The sequence below is a fragment of the Kickxella alabastrina genome (genome assembly GCF_025024165.1).
Source record: "Kickxella alabastrina strain RSA 675 chromosome Unknown BX661scaffold_4, whole genome shotgun sequence".
Taxonomy (NCBI): domain Eukaryota; kingdom Fungi; phylum Kickxellomycota; class Kickxellomycetes; order Kickxellales; family Kickxellaceae; genus Kickxella; species Kickxella alabastrina.
The window spans coordinates 49,898-72,599 of record NW_026251475.1 but is presented as its reverse complement, the minus strand read 5'-3'; the positions used below and the strand labels follow the sequence as shown (position 1 = coordinate 72,599).

Sequence of the window (22,702 nt, the reverse complement as noted above, 5' to 3'; positions counted from 1 at the left end):
TTCAAAAAATAAGAAGCGAGTGCCGCGTCGATCCAATATTTTTTGGAATACTCGGCTTTCTATTTGTGGAAAATGCGATATCCTCTGTGTTGCCGCGCAACTGCAACATTTCCAACATGGTGAAACGCTATTAAAGCATTTGAAAGACCAAATGGAAAGACTGTTTTTTTATTCGTTAATGTGTAATTCGGTGAAGGCTGAGATAAGCTGGAACCATAAGACATCGTTCAGATCATTACGCCCGATGACCACGTTCTGGCTGCATCAGCTTCTGGCCAATGCTGGGATTCAAGCGTGCTATTGAAAACCCTCGCGACTTAATTATAAATCACTGCCAGTGTTGTAGAAAAAATAACGAGCACATAAGATCGCTTACAATGCAGATCTACTTCATTAGGATCAACACTGTACAAATCGTCTGTGTTTGGTCGGTGTTGCCCGGTGCTTGCTTGCGCGAGGAATGATGAAAAAATGTGCAAATCAATTTACTTCATTCATGTTGGCACCGGCCTTTTTTTTTCCACTGGGCATGATATTCTCGCGCTTAAAGATGATGCGCTCCAGGCTTTCCAGTATACTGCATGCACAGGCATGCAAGCGTGTTGGGAAGAAGAAAAAAGGGAGTTGGAACTGGTTATGCACTTTAATTGATTAAATATAATCACCGAATGAATGAATCGGTGCTGGTAACGTTGGATCAAATCAAACGACAATATTCACCATGCAAAAAAAATATGTGACGAGTATTTACGCGTTGGACAAAGTATTTCATGTCTTTAATTGAGAGTATATTGGAAAAAGAAGTCAGAGAGGAACACACACTGCTGGCAATTATTTTTTAATTACATCATGCCGCCCATGCCGCCCATTCCACCCATGCCGCCCATGCCGCCAGCAGGGCCACTAGGCGCCGCCTTCTCGGGGGCATCGACGATCATGCACTCCGAGGTGGTCAGCAGCGACGAGACACCCGAGGCGTCGAGCAGCGCGGTGCGGACAACCTTGAGCGGGTCAACGATACCGCTCTTGATCATGTCAGTGTACTCGCACTTGGCGGCGTCAAAGCCATAGTTGAAGTCGTTGGCACCGTCCTCCAGGGTCTTGCCAACAATAACAGCGCCCTCGAGGCCGGCGTTATCGGCGATGGTGCGCGCGGGGCGGCGGATGGCCTCAGTGACGATGTTAATGCCCAGGTTCTGGTCAAAGTTATCGCCCTTGAGCGTGGCCAGCTGCAGCGAAGCCTTGAGCAAGGCAGTTCCACCTCCCGGGAGGATGCCCTCCTCGACGGCGGCGCGCGTGGCGTTGAGCGCATCGACGAAGCGGTCCTTCTTCTCGCCGACCTCAACCTCCGACGAGCCACCGACGCGGATAACGGCAACACCGCCCGACAGCTTGGCCAGACGCTCCTGCAGCTTCTCCTTCTCGTACTCGGAGACACCGGCCATGTTCATGGCAGAGCGGATCTGCTCGCAGCGCTGGTTGATGTTCTCCTTGTCGCCGGCACCGTTCAGGATGAAGGTGTCCTCCTTAGTGACAGTGACGGCACCGGTAGCGCCGAACAGCTCGGGCGTGGCCTTCTCGAGCTTGAGGTCGAGCTCCTCCGAGAACACGCTGCCGTTGGTAAGGATGGCCAGATCACCAAGGATCGACTTGCGGTTGTCGCCGAAGCCCGGGGCCTTGACTGCGCAGACCTGCAGCTGGCCACGCAGCTTGTTGAGGATGCACGCGGCGAGGGCCTCTCCGTCAACGTCCTCGGCAATGATCAGCAGAGGGCGGCGCTGCTGCGCGGCGGTCTCGAGAGCGGGCAGGATGTCCTGGACCATCGAGATCTTCTTCTCCGAAAGGAGGATCAGGGGGTTCTCGAACTCGACCTTCTGGGTCTTCGTGTCAGTGATGAAGTACGGCGAGATGTACCCGCGGTCGAAGCGCATGCCCTCGGTGATCTCGAGCTCGTCCGAGATGGTCTTGCCCTCCTTGACGGTGATAGCACCCTCCTTGCCGACCTTCTCCATGGCCCGCGAGATCAGCTCACCGATGTGCTTGTCGCCGTTGGCCGAGATCGTCGCGACCTGGGCAATCTCCTGCGTGGAGGTGATGGGCTTGGCCTGGCTCTTCAGGTACTCGACAACCTTCTCGACAGCCTGCTGCACGCCGCGGCGCAGATCCTGCGGGTTGCACCCGGCAGCAACATTCTTCACGCCCTCGCTGAAGATCGCGCGCGCCAGAACGGTTGCAGTCGTGGTACCGTCACCAGCCTCCTCGTTGGCCTTGTTGGCGACGTCCTGCACAAGGCGCGCGCCCAGGTTCTCAAACTTGTCCTCCAGGGTGATGCTGCGAGCAACGGTCACACCGTCCTTGGTGATCTTGGGCGCGCCAAAGGGCTGCTCGATCAGAACGTTACGGCCCTTGGGGCCCAGAGTGACGGCGACGGCCCTGGCGAGCGTCTCAACACCCTTGAGCAGCTTGTTGCGACCCTCGATGCCGAAGATGATCTCCTTGTGCGTGGAGTATGAGCGGACGGACTTGGCCGCGTTGCGGGCAGCAGTGCCCTTGGCGACACGAGGTGCGATCTTGGAAATGCTCTCCATTTGTAAAAAAAATAAAACTAGTTTTTTTTAAAAAAAAAAAAAAAGCTTTTGTAAAAGGGTGTAAGGTTATAAAAAATGTACAGTCGTAGGGAAAAGAAAAGGATAGAGGATAAAAAAAGGCGAGAGAATTATGAAGTTGGTCTGGGTCTTGTGCTTTTTGTGTATGCTTCTGATGACTCGCCCACATCCTCCACAGCCTCTTTCCTTTATCTTTTCTGGGCTGAAACGACCATGATGGAGTCTCGTGGAAGGTTTTTAATGCGGGCGCACTGGCCAAATGTTCTATGAAATTCTGTTCCAGCCGGCATTAGCGTAAGCCTGCGTGCGGCTTTATTTTTTTCCCACACCCGCTTTTGGGCGCAAACCCACTAAACCCACCTATCGAGATGAATTTCGCTTGAATTTCGCTTGAATTTTAGCCCACGTTGATCCGCAAGCAAAGAAAAAAAGTGAAAAGATGAAAATCGATCCACGATATTATTGCTGATTGCTTTGCCAACTGGCAAGTCGCAACCAAAGTGGCAAGGCAAGATACAACAAAAAAGATCGAGTGTAAATATTTTATATTTTTCTCACTTTCTCTTCTTTTTGTTCTATATTCCGCATTTTTTCTATCATTTCAATTTCGTCCTAACTTGCAAAAATTACACAAACAATAATGGTAAGGGCAGACAGCATATATTGGAGCCATGTCTGAGGATACTTGAGGGGGCACTAAGGCACGCGCAGCGCCAGGGAAAGGATGGTTAAAGGAGAACTGGCGTTATCGGCCGCGACCTCAGCTCTTGGCTGAGCCTTCGACATCTGGGGCTTTCGTGCCTTGGGATCCCAGAGAACAGCAATAAACCCCTCGCAGGCGGTGCTATCTTGCGAAAAAATACTGTGATTCTTTCTTTTGCAGTCGGACACTGCTTTGAAAAAATTGATCTAAAAACGAGGACTTCTCACTAACTAAACTGTGTGCAAAAACCATTACGCCTTTTCACACAACACACCTTTGTTGCCATGTAGTCTGCCATCCAGCGTATCGTTCCCCTGCTTGACCGCGTCCTCATCCAGCGTGTCAAGGCCGAGACCGTAAGTAACACACCTTGCTTGACCTGCCAAATATACCCTTTTTACTTGATCAAATGAAGAACTGCATCTAACAACGCAAACTTTTATGTGGCAATGTTTAATTTACTGCAATGTAGAAGACCGCCAGCGGCATCCTCCTCCCTGAGAAGGCCGTTGAGAAGCTGAACGAGGGCGTCGTCGTCTCCGTCGGCCCTGGCCTCGTCACCAAGGAGGGCAACAGCATCCCCACCGGTCTGACCGAGGGCGATCGCGTTCTGCTCCCCTCGTACGGCGGCAGCCCCATCAAGCTCGACTCCTTCAAGGACAAGGAGTTCCTGCTGTACCGCGCCGAGGAGATCCTGGCCAAGCTCGAGTAAAAACACATCTTTTTTTGAAAATAAATTACATTATTATACTTTTTTTGCTATAAAAATACACATAAGAAATATATGTCTAAATTAAAAAGCAAGCCGGACAAAATTAGCACGCGCAGCCTCCGGCGATACCAGAGGGGACATCATTGACGTAGACCGTGCCCTTTGACGGCGACGATTTGCGCCAGAGCCCCGGTGTCTCCACAATCTTGTTCACCAGCTCCTCCATAGCCTGCTGCACGCCAATTTTGGTCTTTGCGCTGCACTCCAAAAACAAAGTCCGGTGCTTCCTTGCATACTCCGCGCCCTCCTTCCTCGACACCTGTCTCTCGGACTCTTTGTCAATCTTGTTGCCAATGACCATCTTGACGACGTCCTCGCCGGAGCAGTATGTTCTGAGCTCTTCAAACCACGTGTCCAGATTGTCAAACGACTCGCGGCTGCTGACGTCGTACACCAGGATGACGCCCTGGGCTCCGCGGTAATACGACGATGTCAGGGTGCGGAACCGCTCTTGCCCTGCTGTATCCCAGATTGTCAGCTTGTACCGCTGGCTGTCCACTTCGAGGTACTTGACCTTGAAGTCCACACCTATGGTTGCGCTGGTCTCCTCCGGTGGCAGAAAGTGATCGTCCGTAAAACGCAGGAGGATGGAGGACTTGCCGACGTTGGAGTCACCGATCAAAAGTAACTTGAATGTGGCTGTGATTTCGGGAACCGCCGCTGCTGCTGCTGCCTGTATATTCGACATTTGCTGTTTATGCCTGTGTATGTGAAGACGAATTAAGTGAAAGTAGTGGAGTAATTGCGTGCGCCAAGCCAAAATAAAAGTGTGGGAAAATAAAAATAAAACAAAGTTAAGTAGAAAGAAAGAAGAAAGAATGGAAATGGGGGAGCCATCGCTCGCGCTTTGACTTGAGCAGCCAGGTGTGGTGTGCATGGCAGCTGACAAGCAAGTCGCCAAGGCCTTTGGCAAACAAACAGGAATTTGGACACAAGCGCACGGAATATGATAAATGAGAGCGCATGTGTGTGACGACACAAAGGGAAAATAAAAAAGTCAAATGAAGCAGCGTCACAAGATAGAAAATTAATAAAAATTATGTACATATTCCATTTGAAGAGGCCCGCACACACACAAAAGCACAACCATCTTGGAAAGCTATTTGTTTTTTAGTAGTTTCAACTCGGAATATAGTATTTATACCGTGTAATTTTGATTCTAAGAAATACCTGTTAAAAACACTAGGCTAGTCCTTCTTCTCGATCTTCCGCCCGGCATCTACAAACTGCTTGATGCGCCGCTCAATGTCCGCGGCCATGTACTCAGCAGTCCTGTCCTTGCCGTACACGTCAATAAACTCGCCATCGGGGTCCATAAAGTATGAGAAAATTGAGTGATCAACCAAGTAATCCTGGTTATCGGCGACCTTTGGCGGCTTGCTAAAATACACCCTAAACGCCTTGCACGCACTGCGCACCTGGTCGATCGATCCCGTCAGACCAACAAACTTGGGATGGAACTGCGGCAAGTACTCGGCAATAGCCTCCGGCGAGTCTCTCTGCGGATCACACGTGATAAACACCGGCTGGATAACACCGCGAGTCAATGGGCTGCGGTCCAGAATCTCCAGCGCGTCACCGATCTTGTCCAGCTCGTCTGGGCAAATGTCTGGGCAATGGCAAAACCCAAAGTATATCAGCGCAAACTTGCCCCGCAGATCCTTGTCGCTGAACACATGGCCGTTTTGGTCGATCAGCTCGAAGGGTCCACCGACCTCGGGCTTGCCCACGCTACCCTGCTTGCCCTGATTCTCGATGCGTTCCTTGCGAATCTGCTCCTTTTTGATCGTAAAATAGTAGACAATGCCTGCCGCTGAGAGAAGGAACAGCCCGATGCCAACGGGAGACAGGGGCCCAGAGTCAGGCAGGAGGCTGTCCTTTTTGTGGCTACTGTTGCTGCTGCTCTCGCTGTTGCCGGCAGTACTGCTGCTGTTGCTGTTGCTGTTGCTGTTGTCCCCGTCGCTCTTTGGCGGCGTTTCGGTACTGTACTTTGCGCAACCACCAGAAAGACGCAATTCCCGCGTGGTGGCTGCTGTTGCGAGCGGCGAGCTGGCGTGGGTCATTTTGAATCTCAAGCCGGCGGCAGCCGTCTGTTTCTGCAGAATACGATATGTAAGCGCAAAGTGGCCAGCGGACACGGCGTTAGCACCGCTGCGTGCAAATGAGCAGAAAGCGCGCATTATGATTCTGAATTGACAATGAAATAGAAAAAGGTAAGTACGAAAAAAGCTTAATGATACGCAAAAGAAAAAAGCTTGATCAAACTAAACCCAAAAAATTGCTTGGGCTGAGACATTTTTTTTCGTAATCAGTTGCTTCTACTGCTGTTTCATTTTCCCACGTGCGCACGCTGTTCTATTATTCTCTTTCAAAAAGTATATGGCTGAAGTCTCTACTGGTCCTCTGGTGGGCAGATCATCTTCTTGTAGTCCTTGATTCCCTCGCCGGCGAACTTTGTGACCTTGCAATCGGCGCATACCCACATCTCCGTGCACACCGAGTCGATGAAGCGCTCGTCATGAGAGACCAGAACCACACCGCCATTGAACTGCTTGAGCGCATTTGTCAGCGCGTCCATCGATTCCATATCCAAATGATTAGTCGGCTCATCAAGAACCAAAAAGTGCGGCTGCTGCACGGCGAGACCAGCAAAAGTGACTCTGCTCTTCTGTCCTCCCGAAAGCGTGCTGATCTCCTGCAGCGCGGTCATTCCCGAGATACCAAAGGCACCCAAGTGGCGGCGGTACTCCTCGTCATTGTTGCCCGGGTACATCTTCTTCAGGTGGCCGACGGCTGTCAGCTTGAGGTCCAGCTGGTCGACGTGATGCTGTGAGAAGTAGGCAATGCGCAGACGACCGTGGCGGTGGACAATACCGCCCGTGGGATCGAGCCTGCCGATGAGCAGCTTCAGCAGCGTGGTCTTACCCGCTCCGTTGGGACCAACAATGGCGACGCGCGCGTCCATCTGCATATCAATGTTGACGTGATCCAGGATCTTGCGCTCGGCCGAGTAGCTGAACGAGACCTCGTCCATAAACAGCACCGGCGGCGAGATGTTGTCTGGATTGGGAAACGTGAACGTCACCACCTTGTCGTCCTCGGGCTTCTCCAGCTCGGGCAGTTTCTCGAGGATCTTGATCTTCATCTGAGCCTGCGCCGCACGGTTCGAGTTGTATCTCCAGCGGTCAATGTACTCTTGCAGATGCGCACGGTAATGCATCTGTGTCTCGTACTCGCGCATCTGGTTCTTGCGCCGCTCCTCGCGTGTGGACCAGAAAGACTTGAAGTTACCGCGGTACTGGTCTATCTGCTCAGAGTGCTGGTGCACAATGTCCGTCGCCACCTCGTCCAAGAACTCTCGATCGTGGGAAACAACCAGCAGGGTACCGTGCCAGGTCTTGAGATACCGCTCGAGCCATACAACGGCCGGAATATCCAACATGTTCGTAGGCTCATCAAGGAGCAGAAGATCGGGGCGGCAGAATAGGGCACGAGCCAGGGACAGACGCATGCGCCAACCTCCGGAGAAGCTCTTTGTCGGCCGCTGGAAGTCTCCGGCGCCAAAGCCGAGACCGCTGAGAATCTCGCCAGCCTTCGACTCGGCCTTATCGGACTCAATGTCCAGTAACTTGGTCATGATGCTGTTCAGGCGATCTCCCATCTCATTCTTCTTTGCGTCAATCTCGTGCTTCGACATGACCTCTCCACGCTCGTCAAGGGGCGCCGGGCCCTCAAGACGCTTGATCTCCTCGTTGATTCCGGCCTCGTCGCGCAGCATCTGCTCACGGAACAGATCGGCCTTGAGAACCGAGCGAATGGCCGGCGTTTCGTCACCGGCCATCTCTTGCTCGACAAACAGGATGCTGATATAAGTCGGCACAGCCAGCTCGCGATAAGCAATGTTTCGCAAGAGCGTCGACTTTCCGATACCGTTGCGACCGATGAGACCGTAGCGGCGGCCAAAGACCAGATGAAGGTTGGAGTTGGTGAGAATGCGCTTTCCCGCGTACGAAATGTCAAATCCGTCGATCTTGACATCCTTGATCTTATCGCGCGTCGACGTGTAATCCAGAATTGGGTTAACCCTCATGAGCAGATCATCGTCGTCCAGCAGGTTCTCGTTGATAAGCTTGGATGCCTCGTAGCGTGACTTGACACCACGCTTCTCCATCTTGGCCGCAATGCGCGCTTCGGCCTTGCGCAGCTTCTTGACATCAACCTGACTGACCACGGACCGGCCCTTGGCGTGCGCCAGGTCCGTGTTTCCTGCCTGGGATGCCTTTGTCGCCTTGTTAATCTGCGCCTGCTGGGCCACCATGTTTACAGGCGCCGCCAGCTTGGAGAGCTTCGAGCTCTTCTGTGGGTTGGCTTGCTGTTCGACCTCGCTGAGCATCTCTGACAACTTCGCGCACAGCTCATCCACGTCGTCGGCACCGCCACTAGCGTCCTCAAGCATCGGCCGAATAAGTTCGTCAATGGGATTCTCGTCCGTAGTACTAGCATCCGATGTCGCTATAGTCGATGCTGCGTCATTGAGGCATCCCTGAACATATTCGACAATAATACTGTCAATTCCGGGTACGTGAGAGCGGATAAGCTGCTGAATCTTCTTCTGGTCCAAAAACTCTGCCATAATTTATTCTAGCAAAGTGCCAATTGAGATGCAAATTTAAAATAATGTATACTAAAATTGAAAGGATAAAAGTGGAGAAACACGGCTGTGATGAAAACCTTTCAAAAACCCCGTGCATAATTTTCCCGAAAAGCGAGTCTTGTGAGCGTAAAAATTATGCATATAAAATAGTGGAAAATTTTCGATGCTTGAAAAATCTCACACTATGACATATGGTCGACTCGGTCCGAGCCGCTCTTTAATATTTTATTTTAAACCCTTTGTCCCTTGTTCGTTTGGCTGCGCGTTAATACGCAAATGTAGAAAAAAAAACAGATCATAACATTGTGCAGCCTTGCGTTTTATATATTTAACATTGCATTGATATAAAATTGATATTAATCGAAAAATGAAAAAGAAAGCTACCGGTAGTGTGGAGATGAGAGATAAATGTCATAAAGTATATACCTAAAAGATATATCTATGTAATTTTGTACAATTCGATGGCCAAGACGATACAGTGGCAACAAATTACTTTTTTTTACGTCTGCTAGTGATAGAGAAGTTGCTCTAAAAGCCCAGGCAAACAAAAATAACAACACACGAATGCGTTTTAAATGTGGGTGGAATCAAGCGGCACAGCGCTTACTGATAAGTGTAGCAGTCGCAGTTATCATAGGTATAGTCCATCATAATAGAGCCGTCGTCGCTGATCGTAAAAATATCGAAAGTGTTGGCAAAAGAGGTCGAGGTAGCGGAGTACATTGCAGGTATAATGAGCTGAAGGAGATGTTTAAGTGCTTTTTGCTTTTAAAGTTGAACTGGACGGAGTGTACTATGCAGACTAAATAGAGATACAAAAGTAAAAAATGAAACAACTGGATAATCTATTTCTTATATAGAATTGGCCAAAAAACGGAAATCGTACCTGTACGCACGAGCGGTTGTTATTTGAAAGAAACAGGAGTGGGGACGGCCGGCAAACAAATAATATGAATCAACTTGTTTCTGTATTTTTGTGAATGTCGAAATTAAAACATTGAACAGCACAATGAGAAAGAAACATTTTTGGCGCTTTGTCGGCAAACATGCTTGATTTGGCTTGTTATAATGGTAATTCGTGCTTACCGTTAATATGCTGCTTTGTTTCCTTACACTTACAAGTCAGCCTTCTTTGCTCTAACAAAGCACCCAAAAGGAAGTTTGAGCAAGAAAGAAAATGCAAGACGTTTGTTTGTGTCTATGTGTCTTGTGGTGCGAATATTGGGCACTAAGATAGTCGTGCAGCTGCACAAAGACCAAAGAAGTGTTAAGGGTGCTAAAAGTAAGCCTTATATGGAGCTTTGCATCTGTCTGCGGCTAGACAAACGGGGAAGACAAAAGCTGCATATATTAAAAGAGTTTTCAGCAATATAATTGAAAATCTCTGCAATACTCAATTAATGAGCGCAAAATGCAGGACCAATGCTAGTTCGATTTGTTAATTATGCTGGCATCCCTGCGGTTAGCCGGCGTGAATGCATTTTGTTGAGCGTGCCCAAGTGCATAGCAATCCCGCGCATGGTCACTCATCCGCCAAAGGCTCAACTTGGCCTCTTTCAGAGACTGGTTTTGCACTAATTTAAACCGGAAAAAGCCATTTACCACTTGTCTAGTGTCATAAATATATGTACACATGACTTGTGCAGCTAGGCTCGGCCGTCAAGAAAACGTGCAAGTCAAAATGGTTGACTAGGTTTCCAATACCTCAACGCTCGTCACTCGTGATGACTTCGCTCCTCGTATATTCAACCCGTTGGCAATCACTAGCACACCCCAAGTCGTAAAATTACTAATATCATAATATTTAAATAGCTCTCTTAACGGGTCCCTTAGATATGAACAGGTAACATCCCGCAGCAATTCTCACAATATCGGGAGCAGCTAAAGGCACCAACGTGCCGCGATCGCATGGGCCCCTCTAATCAACATGCATGCTCCAAGCATAATATAAAAGAATGCATTCGCAGACAAATGCCAACAAACACGCATGCGTGGATACTTGCGCGGCAGTGCACTAATTTGCATTTATCTTTGCCCATGCCTATCTTGGGGGAACATCATTTGTCACGGCATCTACACTGCATTAATTGGTAGACATTATTTAATCCCGCGCTGCCAAGTATAATATTTCAGCAGCAACAGCAAAAGGTATGCCGCATAAGCAAGTTACCCAATCAGCACGCGTGTTTACTAAATACCATGCCCTGTTTGCAGATTGCCGTTCAGTTCAATCGCCATTAAGAAAAATATTTAGCTTTGAATGCCGATCGCAAGTTGTGCATCCATGGGTGTGGCGGTGTGGCAGAAAGGAAATTTTCTGTTCTTTGGGAGTTGTGCGCCAGTGTCAATGGTCTCGACTGTGTTGGTGGCAGAATAGCCGCGGTGCTGGTGTTTTTTTGCAAGCAATCCTGTAGCAGTACGTAAGAAAAAGCTCTGCATTCCGAGCAGACGCGCCGCTGTCTATGTAGAAAACGGCTTTTTGTATGGCAGTACATTCTTTTTTTCGTGCAAATATGTTTCTACCCAATAAAGCACTGTTGTTGATTTGTCCTGACAACCGAAATTCCGCATAAAGAGTCGATTTGTAGCTAATTGATCAAACTTAATTTTAAAATCATCAAAATTATAATTAAAATTGCAATTACACTAAATACGTACTTGCCATTCTTAAGTAACAAAATAAGTATATAATAATATAAGACTATGTTGAGGAGAAAAATTTGCATTTGAAAAATTGAAAGTTCTGGCGGCACGCGCGCTTTATGATATATGTTTTTCGCATCTCAACGAGTATATTTAATTTTTTATGACAAATATATGATCTAGAACGAGCGGGTGCCTCACTATCAGTATAAATACTGGTCAGTTTATTGTTAGACAATAAACAAAATTGACGGTTGAGAGTTATAATAGACTCCTAGATGGTTGTATCTATTGTTACTCAAAGAACTTCGGTTGATACTCGCCAAGCGCATTACCAGTTTTTGTAATAAAACTTGGATTAATAAAAATAATAATTAAGGGGCGTACAACTGCGTTCAAGACATGCCCATTAGAAGTGATTGGCTACCATCTTTTTAACCTGTCCTTTTGCTGTTAACGATATAATCAGGTTTATGTGTGGCTGGTGCATGCACCCCCTTTTTTAAACGGAAAATCACTCGCCACATGGTCGAGTACTAACTTTAAACAGACAAACACAAATGCAAGCAGACAGGCAAGTGGGCAGCCAGAGCATGACCATTAGCTTCTTTGTGCCGTTCCTTGTGTTAAAGGACACAAAAAATTACAAAGATAATGCAGCAAAATGCAGCCTGTTTCAATTACATCGTATCACTATACTCGCCACACTCAAAACACCCGCCACACTGCAAAAAAAACCGCCACAGGAAATAATCAAATAAAAAAGTGTATGCAATGATGCATGCAGATGTGAACATCACATGTGAACAGACAAGTTTGTCGATTTATTTTCAATTGAAGAGAACTAATGTGGAGACATATATCTTCACACTGAGAGGCGAGTACCGATGTCGATAAATATTTTGCTCTTTATATGCACTGCGTGCATTTATCTCAGCTCGTGGTGTCCTGCATGCTGCATGTGTCATAAGATGGCACTCGCCACAGTCGGGAATATGCACACTCGGGATGGAGCGTGAGTAGAAAAAATAGCAATCATGAAAGCATCAACAAATAAATTGATAAAAAGACAAAAGACATTTGCAATCGGATATCTATTGGCTTGCATGATAATATCAATCACTGCAATTGATTTTTTTGCAAGTTCGTCCCAAATACAATTAAAATTGCGTAATCTATGTGCGTGTGTGTAAGTGTGCAAGTGTTGTTTGGCTATCCGCATATAATTACATTTGTATGACAAATAAACAATATGGCTAAACATTTTTGGCGAGGGTGAAAATGCGAGCAAGAGTAAATACAAATGCAAGTGCAAAAATAATGATGAGCAAAAAAATGTTCTGTTCAAATGTTGCTATGGTTGCAATAGCAAAATGATGCACGTATTATATAGGATACTTTTATTGCAAAAATGGAAGGTCTCGGTTAACCAGTTGACATCGGTCTCTGATATCTGCTGAAAGAAGGTTTTGTAAAAAGCGCAAAGCGCAAAGCGCAAAAAAACGGACCGATTCAAAATCAAAACGCAGTTTAAAGGCCAGTTCAAGTCAAAGCATTTATTGTCAGGAATGCATGTTTATTTGGCAAATTGCTTGGTACGCAATGCCTTATTTTTTAGTTTGTAAACAGATATTCAGCAACAAGTAATAATGCAGAAAATTTTGATAATTTCATTTCAATTTGAGCAGGGTATTTGATTCCTGCATGTCTTTATTGTACCATTTGTTCCTGCCGCATGTGGCCGGTCATGCTGCACAATGCATATAAACAGAGGTGCGTCGGCGGTAGTGCGGCGAACACGGCCTTTTGACGCATGTGCGTGTGTCTTTTGCTCCAAAAATAAACCTGACATGAGGAGACAGTTGCATAGAATGTGCTCCCGTCACCTCTTCTCCGGAAGACTTTTTTGTCAGAATTTTTTGATACTGCATACAAAGTGAATATGGAGAGGACATGATAGATAGGAATGGTGAGTATTGGGGGAAATACGAATGAAGTGGGGAGGGAGTCACAGCCCTGATTTTCGTATACACCTGTTTTCGCGTGCAAATCATAAAAAAAATTAGAAGAGCATATCAATTCGAACAAAGCATGCACACGCAAGCCCACGAAAGGGAGAGCAAATAGAGATGCGGTTTAATTATTTTTATTGTATCCTGCATTCTGCACATTGCAAGGATGTTGCGAGACAAACAGCAGGGCAGCATAGCACAATCCACTTGCTTATAATTCCCTGAGCGCCCTGCCTTTTTCACAAATCTCGTCGCATCATTACATTTCAACCCCGCACCTGCGTCTTCATTTCTCACAATTGTACAATCAGTAGATAGCATAATAAACTATTCAATTTGTCTATTATTCCAATACACCTACAAAGTGCTCGTGCTTATTCCCAGCAATTGTACAAAAATTATTGTATTTTCTTGCTATATCCAGCGCTACACTTTTTATTTTTTTATTTTTTATCAGCTATTTTACTATTTTCGTGCACCCAAATCTCGCCTCTCGCACACATATTTTGTCACAATCGCTCTTGAACAAAAAAGAGAGACAGACAGTTTGCGCCAAATCACACGCACACACACACTTACATTGTCAATCGTGCTCACGCGTTGCCAAAACCCTTTCGAAATTCTCGGCGCTGCAAAAACTTTCAAACAGGCCGCACATACACGCATCTTTTCAATTAATACCAACATCTTTCCAAGTCAGACAATGAGCAATCAAGTTTCCTACCCGCATGCCACCGATCAGGATTCGCAACAGCTGGAGCAGCAACTTGACTTGCTCGCAGGATACGCTGGCATCCAGCAGCCAGCCGCACCGCTGACCTCCTCTACAACTTCGCCACAATTCCAAGTTTCCTCGGTGGCGCCTATAAATGCCTTGCACACGCCTCCAGCCTCAATTTTGGACAACTCACCATCTTCAGCTATTTACTATTCATCTACCGTCACTCACCACACCGACTGTGCAGTCTATTGTATCGACCAAACCAAGCCAGAAGTCATGGAGCAAAAAGTCCGCCAGTTTTATTCTTCGGACGGAGCCTCATTTATTGAGCATGTGCCGGGCCACTGCCTGGTGTTTATTCCCAACTCGACAAATGTCAACCACCTGCTGAACGAGATGCGCAAGGTTAGCCATCCCAAGCGCAAGGCCAAGCCGGCCAAGAATAAGTCCAAAAAGTCCAGCAAGCCGACCAACGCCTTCATCAAATACCGCAGCCACAAGATTAGCGATATGAAGACCATTCACCCTGAGATTAGCCAGACCGAGATTTCGCGCATGGCCGGCGAGTTCTGGAAGACCGAGCCTGAGGAGCTCAAGAATTCATTCCGCAGAAAATATGTCGAGGAGAAGCGCGTCTACGACATGAACAAGGCAAAGACCGCAAAGACTCAGAGCGAGGCCGGTTCTGATGCCGAGGCCCTTTCCGACGTGGCGAGCGTGTCGTCAATGCAGGCAGTGAGCAGTTTGTCAGAGTTTTCGCACCCCGAACTGTGTGGTGGTCCCAATGGTATGGGTGGCATCGGTCTCAGTTTAGGCCTGGGTGTTGGCAGCGACGGCAGCCCCGTTGGCTTTAACACTGGCAGGCGCCGCAGCCACACTTTGCCGCCAGGCGGCTTTTCGCGCTCAGGTGCCAAGCGCCGCATTTCACAAGAGCTCCGCAAGCATCTGGCCAACAAAAAGACCACTGCGTATATGACTGCCGCCAACGCCAACCCCAACTCTAGCATAAATATCAACATGTTCTCGGACACCATGCAGAAATTCCATCAGCAAAATCAGAATCAGCAGATGCAGCCCCAGTACGAATTCACATTCACGACTCCGAATATCGACAACTGTGCGCCCTCTTCAACCATTGGCACCAACAGTCCATCGTATTTGAGCTGCGACACCTCCTCGCCGATGATGATGCCGCTCAACCCGAATTTCCCGCTTGCCGAGTTTACCACCAACACAAATTTCAGCATTACTTCCGGTTCATCTGCGGGCAGCCCGAACAGCATGCATCAGCACACTCGCTCGTTGAACAATATTTCTTCGGCGCCGCTATCTATCAACACGCCGACATTTGCACCCGATGCCGGATATGAGTCCTTTGTGCCGAGCCCGATTAACATTGCAAAGTCTCTCACCGACTCCAACTTGGGCATGGGTCTGCCTATGGTTGATACATCCGGCCTCAACGTCTTCAACAGCGAGCACATACCCATCAATGCGTTTAGTGCTGGGTATACCAGCGGCGATCCCAATTCATGGCCAATTCCGCATGCCTACACGATGATGCCCGACAACTCGGGTGCTCAGCAGCAGCAGCAGCATCATTACCAACACATGTAATATTGAAAATAGGCAGTGGTTTGCCCATAAATCTGTTGGGCAGACAAGATCAACCCTGAATCCCCACTCATGTAACCTCTTGTTTTTTTGCGCACTTCATTCTTCCACATCCTTTTCTTTCAAATGGTTGTTTATTTCTCTCATTTTTTCTGTAATATTTTTTATCATTGTCTCTGTTTTACACGTCTTTTCATTGTTTCTACAAAAAAATTGGTTTCACATTAATTTATAAAGTTGGTATTTATTCAAGTGACACGATGTGTCAGAGCCAAAGGCAAATATAATGTTTATAAACTGGAATAAAGTGAATTAATCGACAACCATGCTGTTCGACTGGGCGGGCACAATCTCGTTGTACATAAACTCGTTCTGGTAGTCATTCAGGTACTGAATCGAGCGACCTTCGTCCAAGAACAGCGAGTATACGCGCTTGATATCGACCACGTCCACCTTTGAGGACTGGCGCTTCTGGGCAACAAGAAGACCGGTAGAAATCAAGTGGATTGCGTAGCGCAGCGACGTCTCAGCCGCAACCTTTGTCAGCACAGCCAGCGCGTCTTCTGTCATTTCAACCTCCTCTTCATCGCACCGGATCTTCAGGATCTGCTTGATTTCATCCGCGCTGTACGCCTGGGTCGAAATGATGAGCAGGCGGTCCAGGAAGTCAATTGGCACGCCGTGGGGCGACTGGTAATTGGTTCCACGAATGCGAGACATGCCGCGGTTCGACGCCATAATGACGACGGGTGCCATGGCATCCTCGAGCGCTCGGTTAAGGAACGAGAAGCACTCCATATCCAAAATATGGATCTCATCAATGAACAAAACTCCGGGAACAATCTCGGCCTTTCCCTCTTCGCACCACTCGGAGATTTTTTGGTTAATCTGGTCGCGAACCTCGGGCTTAATTTCTCCTGTATCACCCGAGAAGAGCGCCAGGTATCCCTGCTGACGGCTGTTGATGACGTCAATCTCGTGCAGCGAGACTGTGTGCACCATCTCCTTGCGGGTCTGCAGCTCTCCCTCGGGGCACTGAACAAACTTGACATCGGCGCCAGTAGCATCAAAGTCACGTGCGCGAGTAAACGAGCGGCCGAGACGTGTGATGCGCCCAGTCGCCTTGTCAATCTGAATAACATCACCGGCCATGACCTTCTCCTTGGTCAGCGATGTGATCATCTTTTGGCCCAAATCGTAAATGGTCTCCATGTCTGTTGTCTTCAGCGTGAGCTTTCCTGTCTTTGGGCCGACGCCAGTGACCGAGCGGTCGATCTGAATCTCCACGACCTCACCCTCGATAATCTCGGTCTCCTCCTTAATGCGAACGCCAATAGACCGCCTGAATGCCTGTGTGAGCGACTCAGTCTTTGACATTTCGAGGGAAAAGACTTCCGACGAGGCAATCGATGTAAATGGAACGTCGCCAAGCTCCTGCGACATGGCCATGGCAATGGCGGTCTTTCCAGTTCCAGGGGCACCAGCCATCATGATGGCGCGTCCCGAGATCTTACCCTGCTTGATGACCTTTACAATAACACCCGCAGCGCGCCGCGCCTTGAGCTGCCCGACCATGCCTTGGCTGTTGGCACGGCCCTCGAGTTTGTCGTCCAGACCGAGTCCGCGGATATGCGAGTGGGCGCCAGTGCGCTCGAGCTTACCAATGTCTTTGGCCTGCGATGTAATGATAGACTCCTACAGTGGTGATTTGAGATAGAAAGCGAGGTTAATATTTGCTGCTTAGGAAGGCAAAAAAATGAATTCGAAGCGGCGGTTTTGCGCCCCCACCATTCGAGGTTTGCTTCTCCCTTATGAGCAATAAAAGCCGGCGTACCATTTTGTTATTGCTGCGTTGTGTTGCTTTCTAAAATGAAGTGGTAAATGAGTAAATGGATTTGGAGGGCGAAGGAGAAAAAAAGAGAAGAGAACTAAGACGCGATAGAAAATTAAAAAAAAATTGTGCTTGCGTGTATTTCGTTGCCACCAAACAGCGCGACAAACAAAAAAGCTTGTCAATTTGATCACCGTAGATCCCTTGATTTTTCTGCACAATGCCAAATCCGTTCATCGTCAGCCAAAAAGACTAAAATGAATGAATAATGACAACGCATCGACATCGCATTAAATTAAATTAAATTGCTTTCACAATGCTTTGCGGCCACTCAACAATCAAAGCTAATAATGGCTTGCACAGCCCATCCAGTACGGGCGTGCGCGGGTATAAAAAGTTTGGCATTACATTAGACCTCTGCGTGTCTTTGGAGAAAAATTGCGGTAACAAAAGATGCTTGCAACATGGACATTTATCCGAGCTAAAATTTATGGATAAATGTGTATTTTTGTACATCAAGAACTTGACGAATTAGCTTTTAATACAAAACACATTAATTAGAAAACTATTTGCGATGTGTGCGGAATGATTTCTGTTTATTTTGCCAAAAGGCAAAAATTTAAACAATATGGTCAGGATGCTCGGACAAAACAATGGAATATTTCCGTGAATAATATTTTACCCCTCGTAGTGCCAGAGAAATATCTTTCGGGTTGGGTTTAACATAATACAGACCCAAAAACAAAGCCACAGGGCAAACTAAAACGAAATGCGTTTGTACCAGACGTTAATTTTCTTTTTTTATTTATTTTTCTCTATTTTGCTCACATTTAAAATATAAATAACTTTGTTACACTTTTATATTTCTATATTTCCATATACTATTGATATTCTTATTTGATTATTTTTGACATGCCATCTTCTACAAAGCGCAAAAGAAGCAACAGTTTACCTTTACCTCCGTCTCCGCCTCCGCCTCCGGCCCCAGCTACGCTTTTACTGTTATCTCCTTACGACCAAGAAAGATCGATCGGCGAGCCCGCTGCGGTGTCTCTGCCAACCTTGCCTACTGTTTTTGGAGCCAGTGTGAATGAGTTTCCCGGCTGTCAGCGGCCAGACAGTTCTGCCGCTAACCCCAAGACATTGGCTGCTCCTGTTAGAGCCCTGTGCTTCGATGGCTATCCCGCACGTGTGACTGGTGCAAAGCCTGGAGCCGGCTCCGGATTTGCTGTTAGCAAGTCCCAGGGCCACATTGTCGTCGATAAGACACTTGTCTGCAGAGGGTTCTGGGATGTATCTAGTCGAATCAGTTTATTTTGCCTTCCGCGTCGCTTCGGAAAGTCATTCAATTTGTCCGTTATCAGAATGTTTTTTAGCTCGAGGTTTGAGCAGATAGGTACAGGGCGTGGACACATGGACAACGGCACACTCGATTTGGATTTACGAACGGACTTGCTTTCCAAAAACATTATTCTACGCAAAAAATTGTTCATTGGCTCGCTCCTGCGCACATTGGATCCGGCGTTTTTTGAGGAGCACTTTGCAAAATATCCAGTGGTGTTCCTGGACTTTAGTGTAAGTTAATTTTGCATTGCCATGGTGTCGCAAAGACAAACTTATTTTCAGTTTTTACTTGGGTGTGCTAATTATTGCTAATTATTGTTGAATTTTCTTGAATAGAGCTGCAGGAGTGCAACTGCCGTCGGGCTGATGAAGAAGTTGTGCGCGGTTTTTGCAAGCCAGGCGGCCAAATGGATCAAGGACCTCGAGGAAAACCAACTGGAGCTCAGCATATTGTCTTGGGAAGCGCACGAGCGAGTCATCGAGTTTATCAATGAATTTTCCAGACTCGATGCTGCATCCGTCGGCAATTTTGACATATACGCACTCTTGATCACCGGGTATTTCCCGGACATTTCTGAGTTTGTCGGTGAGCAATATGGCAAGTACATTTTGTTGATTGACGACTACGACACACCGTTTCTGGAAATAGAAAAGTCCAACTGGGATTCTGGCACAAAAATTCGGGCAACGAAAGTGATGATTGACCTGTTCCAGATCATGCTCAAGGTCAGTTTATTATCATGTCATTTGTTTCCTCCAATGAACGGTGGGTTCTGACTTTATGTATACGTGTTTCTAACATTTCGAGTGCATATCATTTATTACTTTTTTGTTTTGCTTAGACTGATGAGTATGTTCTCAGAGGCCTGGTCATGGGCGTTTTCAACGTTCCCTTGTACGACGGAATATCTGGTGCTGACAATGCTTTTACAATTTCAGTCGGTCCTAGCATGATTTATGGCAACATCTCGGAGGCAGGGGCATATAAGCCGCCGCCGCCTTCGATGGGCGGCACTCATGCGTTTATCGATTCATTTGGGTTCAACGACAAGGAGATCTTGCTTCTCATCGATAAATTTAAGATATGCGTTCCAGCGCTCAATGGCCACGAGAATGTCGCTGTGGATACCATCCACAAGTGGTACAATGGCTACTACATCGCAGAATTTAAGGGCAAACTCAATCCCTGGTCCGTCTGCATGTACCTGATGACTTTGGAGCACACGTTGAACCACAATCCAAAGTTCAAAATGGGCAACGTCATTCAGGGAATTAATTCGGCTGCCAAGCGCTACTGGGCTGACTCCACTTTTGCCCAGAAAATTGATATCGAGCTCATCTGCCCCAGAGACTACGCCTTTGATCTGGCTGCCCGCCTCATCAGAGATTTCGCTCAGCAGCAGCCCGGACACACAATTGATGTAGGTCCGGGCTCAGACTATACACGCTATGACCCCATTGCAATTGCTCACGGAGACCATGAGCCCAAAAACGAGCCTGAATATTACGACATGGGCAAGTCCATTAAAGTGTTTCTGAGTGCTGGGTATCTGACATTTAAAACACCCACATTGGTCTGCATTCCGAACCTTGAGGCATATTATTACTGGCGCTCCAATTATATGCGCACATTATTTGGGCCATATTGGGCCAAAATCATGTCATTTCCCAGGAGCTTTCTGCTGAGTGACTTGTGGAATGGCCGCTTGTCTCGGCTGTGTCTGTTGGTGGGAAGTGGAATTGGCGTTTTCAACAGTAGTTGTCTTGATATGGACAAGCAGTACGCCATTCGTGCGTCCATGGTAATCATACATGCTGCTCGTCTCGGCGCACTCTGCCATCCTAACGAAGCCAATGTACAATTGAGCAACATAAATGTCCATCATTACCCGGGTCCCACCACGGAGCACAATTGTTTGGTCATAACGCTGCCAAATCACCTGAACATGCGAGACAGATTTGGATTGGTTGTTCAGTTTAAATATGTGGCTGATGATAGGCAGCGAGACATTGATTATATCAGGAGATGCGCTGAAATGGGGTTGGCTGAAGTTAATGGTGACATGTTTTCCATGGAGCTGGAGGGGTGCATTGAGTACATCCAGGTCTTTCTGGTTATTGGTGATAATTGTGCATTTGGATTGTGCCGCATTTATCAGCGTCCGAAAGCCGTTAAGTAGCCAGGTTTAGTGGGAGCTTGATGATTATTTTGTTCGCATTATTAGTATAATTTTAATATAACATCTCGTTTTTTGCTTTGACAAGGTTGTACTTGGTCTTGACGCGGCCATATTAATCCATATTTTAAATTTCAATAAAAAGAGCAAGCACTCGTTCCATATACTTATTCCTGTGTTATTTGCACGTCATTTAAATTGTTTATTATTGTTAATCAATAAGGGGATCAATATGACAACAATAAAAAATGTCGAAACAAAACAAAAACGGCTCAATAAATCCAAGCCCTTAAGCGGTTGCGCCCGTCGACGCCGGAATCATACCAGCACCGGCGCCAGACTGGTGGCCAACTGCGCCGGTGTTCATCATAAACCCACCAAAGTTGAATGATGGGTGGCTCACAGCGCTTCTGATCGCCTGGAACAAATGACGAGCCACACTAAGCTTTGTGCGCACGACATTAGCTGGAACAGATGACATCTGCACGCCGTACTGGCAGCCGTCAGTCGCAGCGACCTGGTCGGGGCCCGCAGTGGTGATCGAGTCCACGGTGCACACGGGCAGGTAGTAGGCGCCGTTGCTGGTCTGCACGACGTTGAGTGCCAGATGCGTGAACTTGTTGGTCGCGGGGTCAAACACGTGGGTGACCATCACCGGGGACGTGGTCTCGACATTGGACACGTGGGACATGTCGAAGAAGGACGCCATGCGGGACAGGTGGGCGTTAGCGTTGGCCAGTGACGAGAAGGGCGAGGGATTCATCATGGACGACATGTCAGGGTTGACCATCGAGCCCATCGAGCCCATCGTGCCCTGGGCGGCAACAGAGGCGGCAACGCAAGCGACAAAGGCAATGGTGGTCTGCATGGCTGAAATATTGAAAAATAGGGCTTGTTTGTTTGGGAGTTGAATGAAGCTTGAAGGTTGCGCTAAAAAAATGAAATGTTGCGGAAATAATAAGCAAAATTGGTTGCTAAAGGTAAAAAAAAGGCAGGTTGCTACTTGTGCTGAATCGAAAAGTGTGAATTGAGCGGGGATACCGCGGTTCTTTTATACTCTTGACACAATCCTATTTTTTAATTTGGTTTACAGTATCTGATACTCACAATTCAAATCATTATCATATGTAGAGCTGATATCCTTCGACATATGTTTGGGAGGAAAATTGTAATAGATCTTCGCGAGACACTTATAAGGTGGGTGATTTTTGGTTGATAACGTTTCCAAATATTCAGTGACTGATATGTCTCTGTACAAAAAAAATTTTGAGTCTGGGCCACTTTGTTTTTTCAGCTGCGATTTTTTGTCTCCGCCCTCCACCCTTTTCTATTCAGTTTCAAAAAGTTTACTAAATTGTGACTAGAATATTTTGCATTTGATCAAGTAGATTTTCGTCACTGTATATGAATTACTTTATTATTATTTTCTAGTGCTTTTTTACTTTGATTTAACAACGCCACGAACCAAATATTTGGAAAAACATTGCATAATATCCTCAATAAAGGATAAAGGGTGTATTTTGTGTGTATTTGTGACAAATAATTTCTCGAGTATTTGAATTGTACTATTACTCAAAAAACATGTCATAATTACACCCTCTCGCATTGTTTATTTTTAGAATTGT

General features: G+C 47.1%; 9 protein-coding genes across 9 annotated transcripts; 3 read left to right on the top strand and 6 right to left on the bottom strand.

The window, feature by feature from the left end:
• Positions 1 to 721: 721 nt before the first annotated feature.
• BX661DRAFT_177964 (heat shock protein 60, mitochondrial precursor) lies at positions 722 to 2,743 on the bottom strand. The gene has a single exon (XM_051534779.1). It carries the CDS (start codon positions 2,586 to 2,588, stop codon positions 843 to 845), a length of 1,746 nt encoding a protein of 581 aa, XP_051393619.1. The 5' UTR covers positions 2,589 to 2,743; the 3' UTR covers positions 722 to 842.
• An 856-nt stretch (positions 2,744 to 3,599) lies between these two features.
• Positions 3,600 to 4,021, top strand: BX661DRAFT_140851 (chaperonin 10; the record flags this gene model as incomplete). Its single annotated transcript, XM_051532863.1, has 2 exons — positions 3,600 to 3,665; positions 3,782 to 4,021. Coding segments are annotated over 2 exons (306 nt in total), but the record flags the coding sequence as incomplete, so codon positions are not given.
• A 103-nt stretch (positions 4,022 to 4,124) lies between these two features.
• Positions 4,125 to 4,958, bottom strand: BX661DRAFT_193107 (P-loop containing nucleoside triphosphate hydrolase protein; the record flags this gene model as incomplete). The annotated part of the gene is made up of 2 exons (XM_051537756.1): positions 4,125 to 4,720; positions 4,934 to 4,958. The coding sequence occupies 2 exons, from the start codon at positions 4,956 to 4,958 to the stop codon at positions 4,125 to 4,127; spliced, it is 621 nt and encodes a 206-aa protein (XP_051393617.1).
• A 334-nt stretch (positions 4,959 to 5,292) lies between these two features.
• Positions 5,293 to 5,937, bottom strand: BX661DRAFT_138403 (SCO1/SenC-domain-containing protein; the record flags this gene model as incomplete). Its single annotated transcript, XM_051532717.1, has 1 exon — positions 5,293 to 5,937. A coding segment is annotated over one exon (645 nt), but the record flags the coding sequence as incomplete, so codon positions are not given.
• Positions 5,938 to 6,036: 99 nt separating this feature from the next.
• Positions 6,037 to 8,791, bottom strand: BX661DRAFT_177959 (P-loop containing nucleoside triphosphate hydrolase protein). Its single transcript, XM_051534778.1, has one exon. The coding sequence runs from the start codon at positions 8,712 to 8,714 to the stop codon at positions 6,474 to 6,476; it is 2,241 nt and encodes a 746-aa protein (XP_051393615.1). The 5' UTR covers positions 8,715 to 8,791; the 3' UTR covers positions 6,037 to 6,473.
• A 4,819-nt stretch (positions 8,792 to 13,610) lies between these two features.
• BX661DRAFT_177955 (uncharacterized protein) lies at positions 13,611 to 15,965 on the top strand. Its single transcript, XM_051534777.1, has one exon. It carries the CDS (start codon positions 14,094 to 14,096, stop codon positions 15,726 to 15,728), a length of 1,635 nt encoding a protein of 544 aa, XP_051393614.1. The 5' UTR covers positions 13,611 to 14,093; the 3' UTR covers positions 15,729 to 15,965.
• On the bottom strand, positions 15,966 to 17,649 carry BX661DRAFT_177953 (RuvB-like DNA helicase reptin). The gene is made up of 2 exons (XM_051534776.1): positions 17,560 to 17,649; positions 15,966 to 17,420 (listed from the first exon to the last, which is right to left on the bottom strand). The coding sequence occupies exons 1-2, from the start codon at positions 17,560 to 17,562 to the stop codon at positions 16,038 to 16,040; spliced, it is 1,386 nt and encodes a 461-aa protein (XP_051393613.1). The 5' UTR covers positions 17,563 to 17,649; the 3' UTR covers positions 15,966 to 16,037.
• Positions 17,650 to 18,369: 720 nt separating this feature from the next.
• On the top strand, positions 18,370 to 21,131 carry BX661DRAFT_203571 (uncharacterized protein). Its single transcript, XM_051538534.1, has 3 exons — positions 18,370 to 19,131; positions 19,237 to 19,626; positions 19,743 to 21,131. The coding sequence occupies exons 1-3, from the start codon at positions 18,469 to 18,471 to the stop codon at positions 21,078 to 21,080; spliced, it is 2,391 nt and encodes a 796-aa protein (XP_051393612.1). The 5' UTR covers positions 18,370 to 18,468; the 3' UTR covers positions 21,081 to 21,131.
• A 72-nt stretch (positions 21,132 to 21,203) lies between these two features.
• Positions 21,204 to 22,453, bottom strand: BX661DRAFT_177950 (uncharacterized protein; the record flags this gene model as incomplete). Its single annotated transcript, XM_051534775.1, has 3 exons — positions 21,204 to 22,076; positions 22,185 to 22,404; positions 22,439 to 22,453. The coding sequence occupies 3 exons, from the start codon at positions 22,451 to 22,453 to the stop codon at positions 21,367 to 21,369; spliced, it is 945 nt and encodes a 314-aa protein (XP_051393611.1). The 3' UTR covers positions 21,204 to 21,366.
• Between the last annotated feature and the right edge of the window lie 249 nt (positions 22,454 to 22,702).

What these genes read in the sequence shown, in the direction of transcription:
- BX661DRAFT_177964 (XM_051534779.1), bottom strand. Translation starts at nt 2,588, where the DNA reads ATGGAGAGCATTTCCAAGATCGCACCTCGTGTCGCCAAGGGCACTGCT.
- BX661DRAFT_177959 (XM_051534778.1), bottom strand. Translation starts at nt 8,714, where the DNA reads ATGGCAGAGTTTTTGGACCAGAAGAAGATTCAGCAGCTTATCCGCTCT.
- BX661DRAFT_177955 (XM_051534777.1), top strand. Translation starts at nt 14,094, where the DNA reads ATGAGCAATCAAGTTTCCTACCCGCATGCCACCGATCAGGATTCGCAA.
- BX661DRAFT_203571 (XM_051538534.1), top strand. Translation starts at nt 18,469, where the DNA reads ATGCCATCTTCTACAAAGCGCAAAAGAAGCAACAGTTTACCTTTACCT. An exon ending in TGGTGTTCCTGGACTTTAGT is followed by an intron (nt 19,132 to 19,236) that starts GTAAGTTAATTT and finishes TTTCTTGAATAG; the next exon opens with AGCTGCAGGAGTGCAACTGC. An exon ending in TGTTCCAGATCATGCTCAAG is followed by an intron (nt 19,627 to 19,742) that starts GTCAGTTTATTA and finishes TGTTTTGCTTAG; the next exon opens with ACTGATGAGTATGTTCTCAG.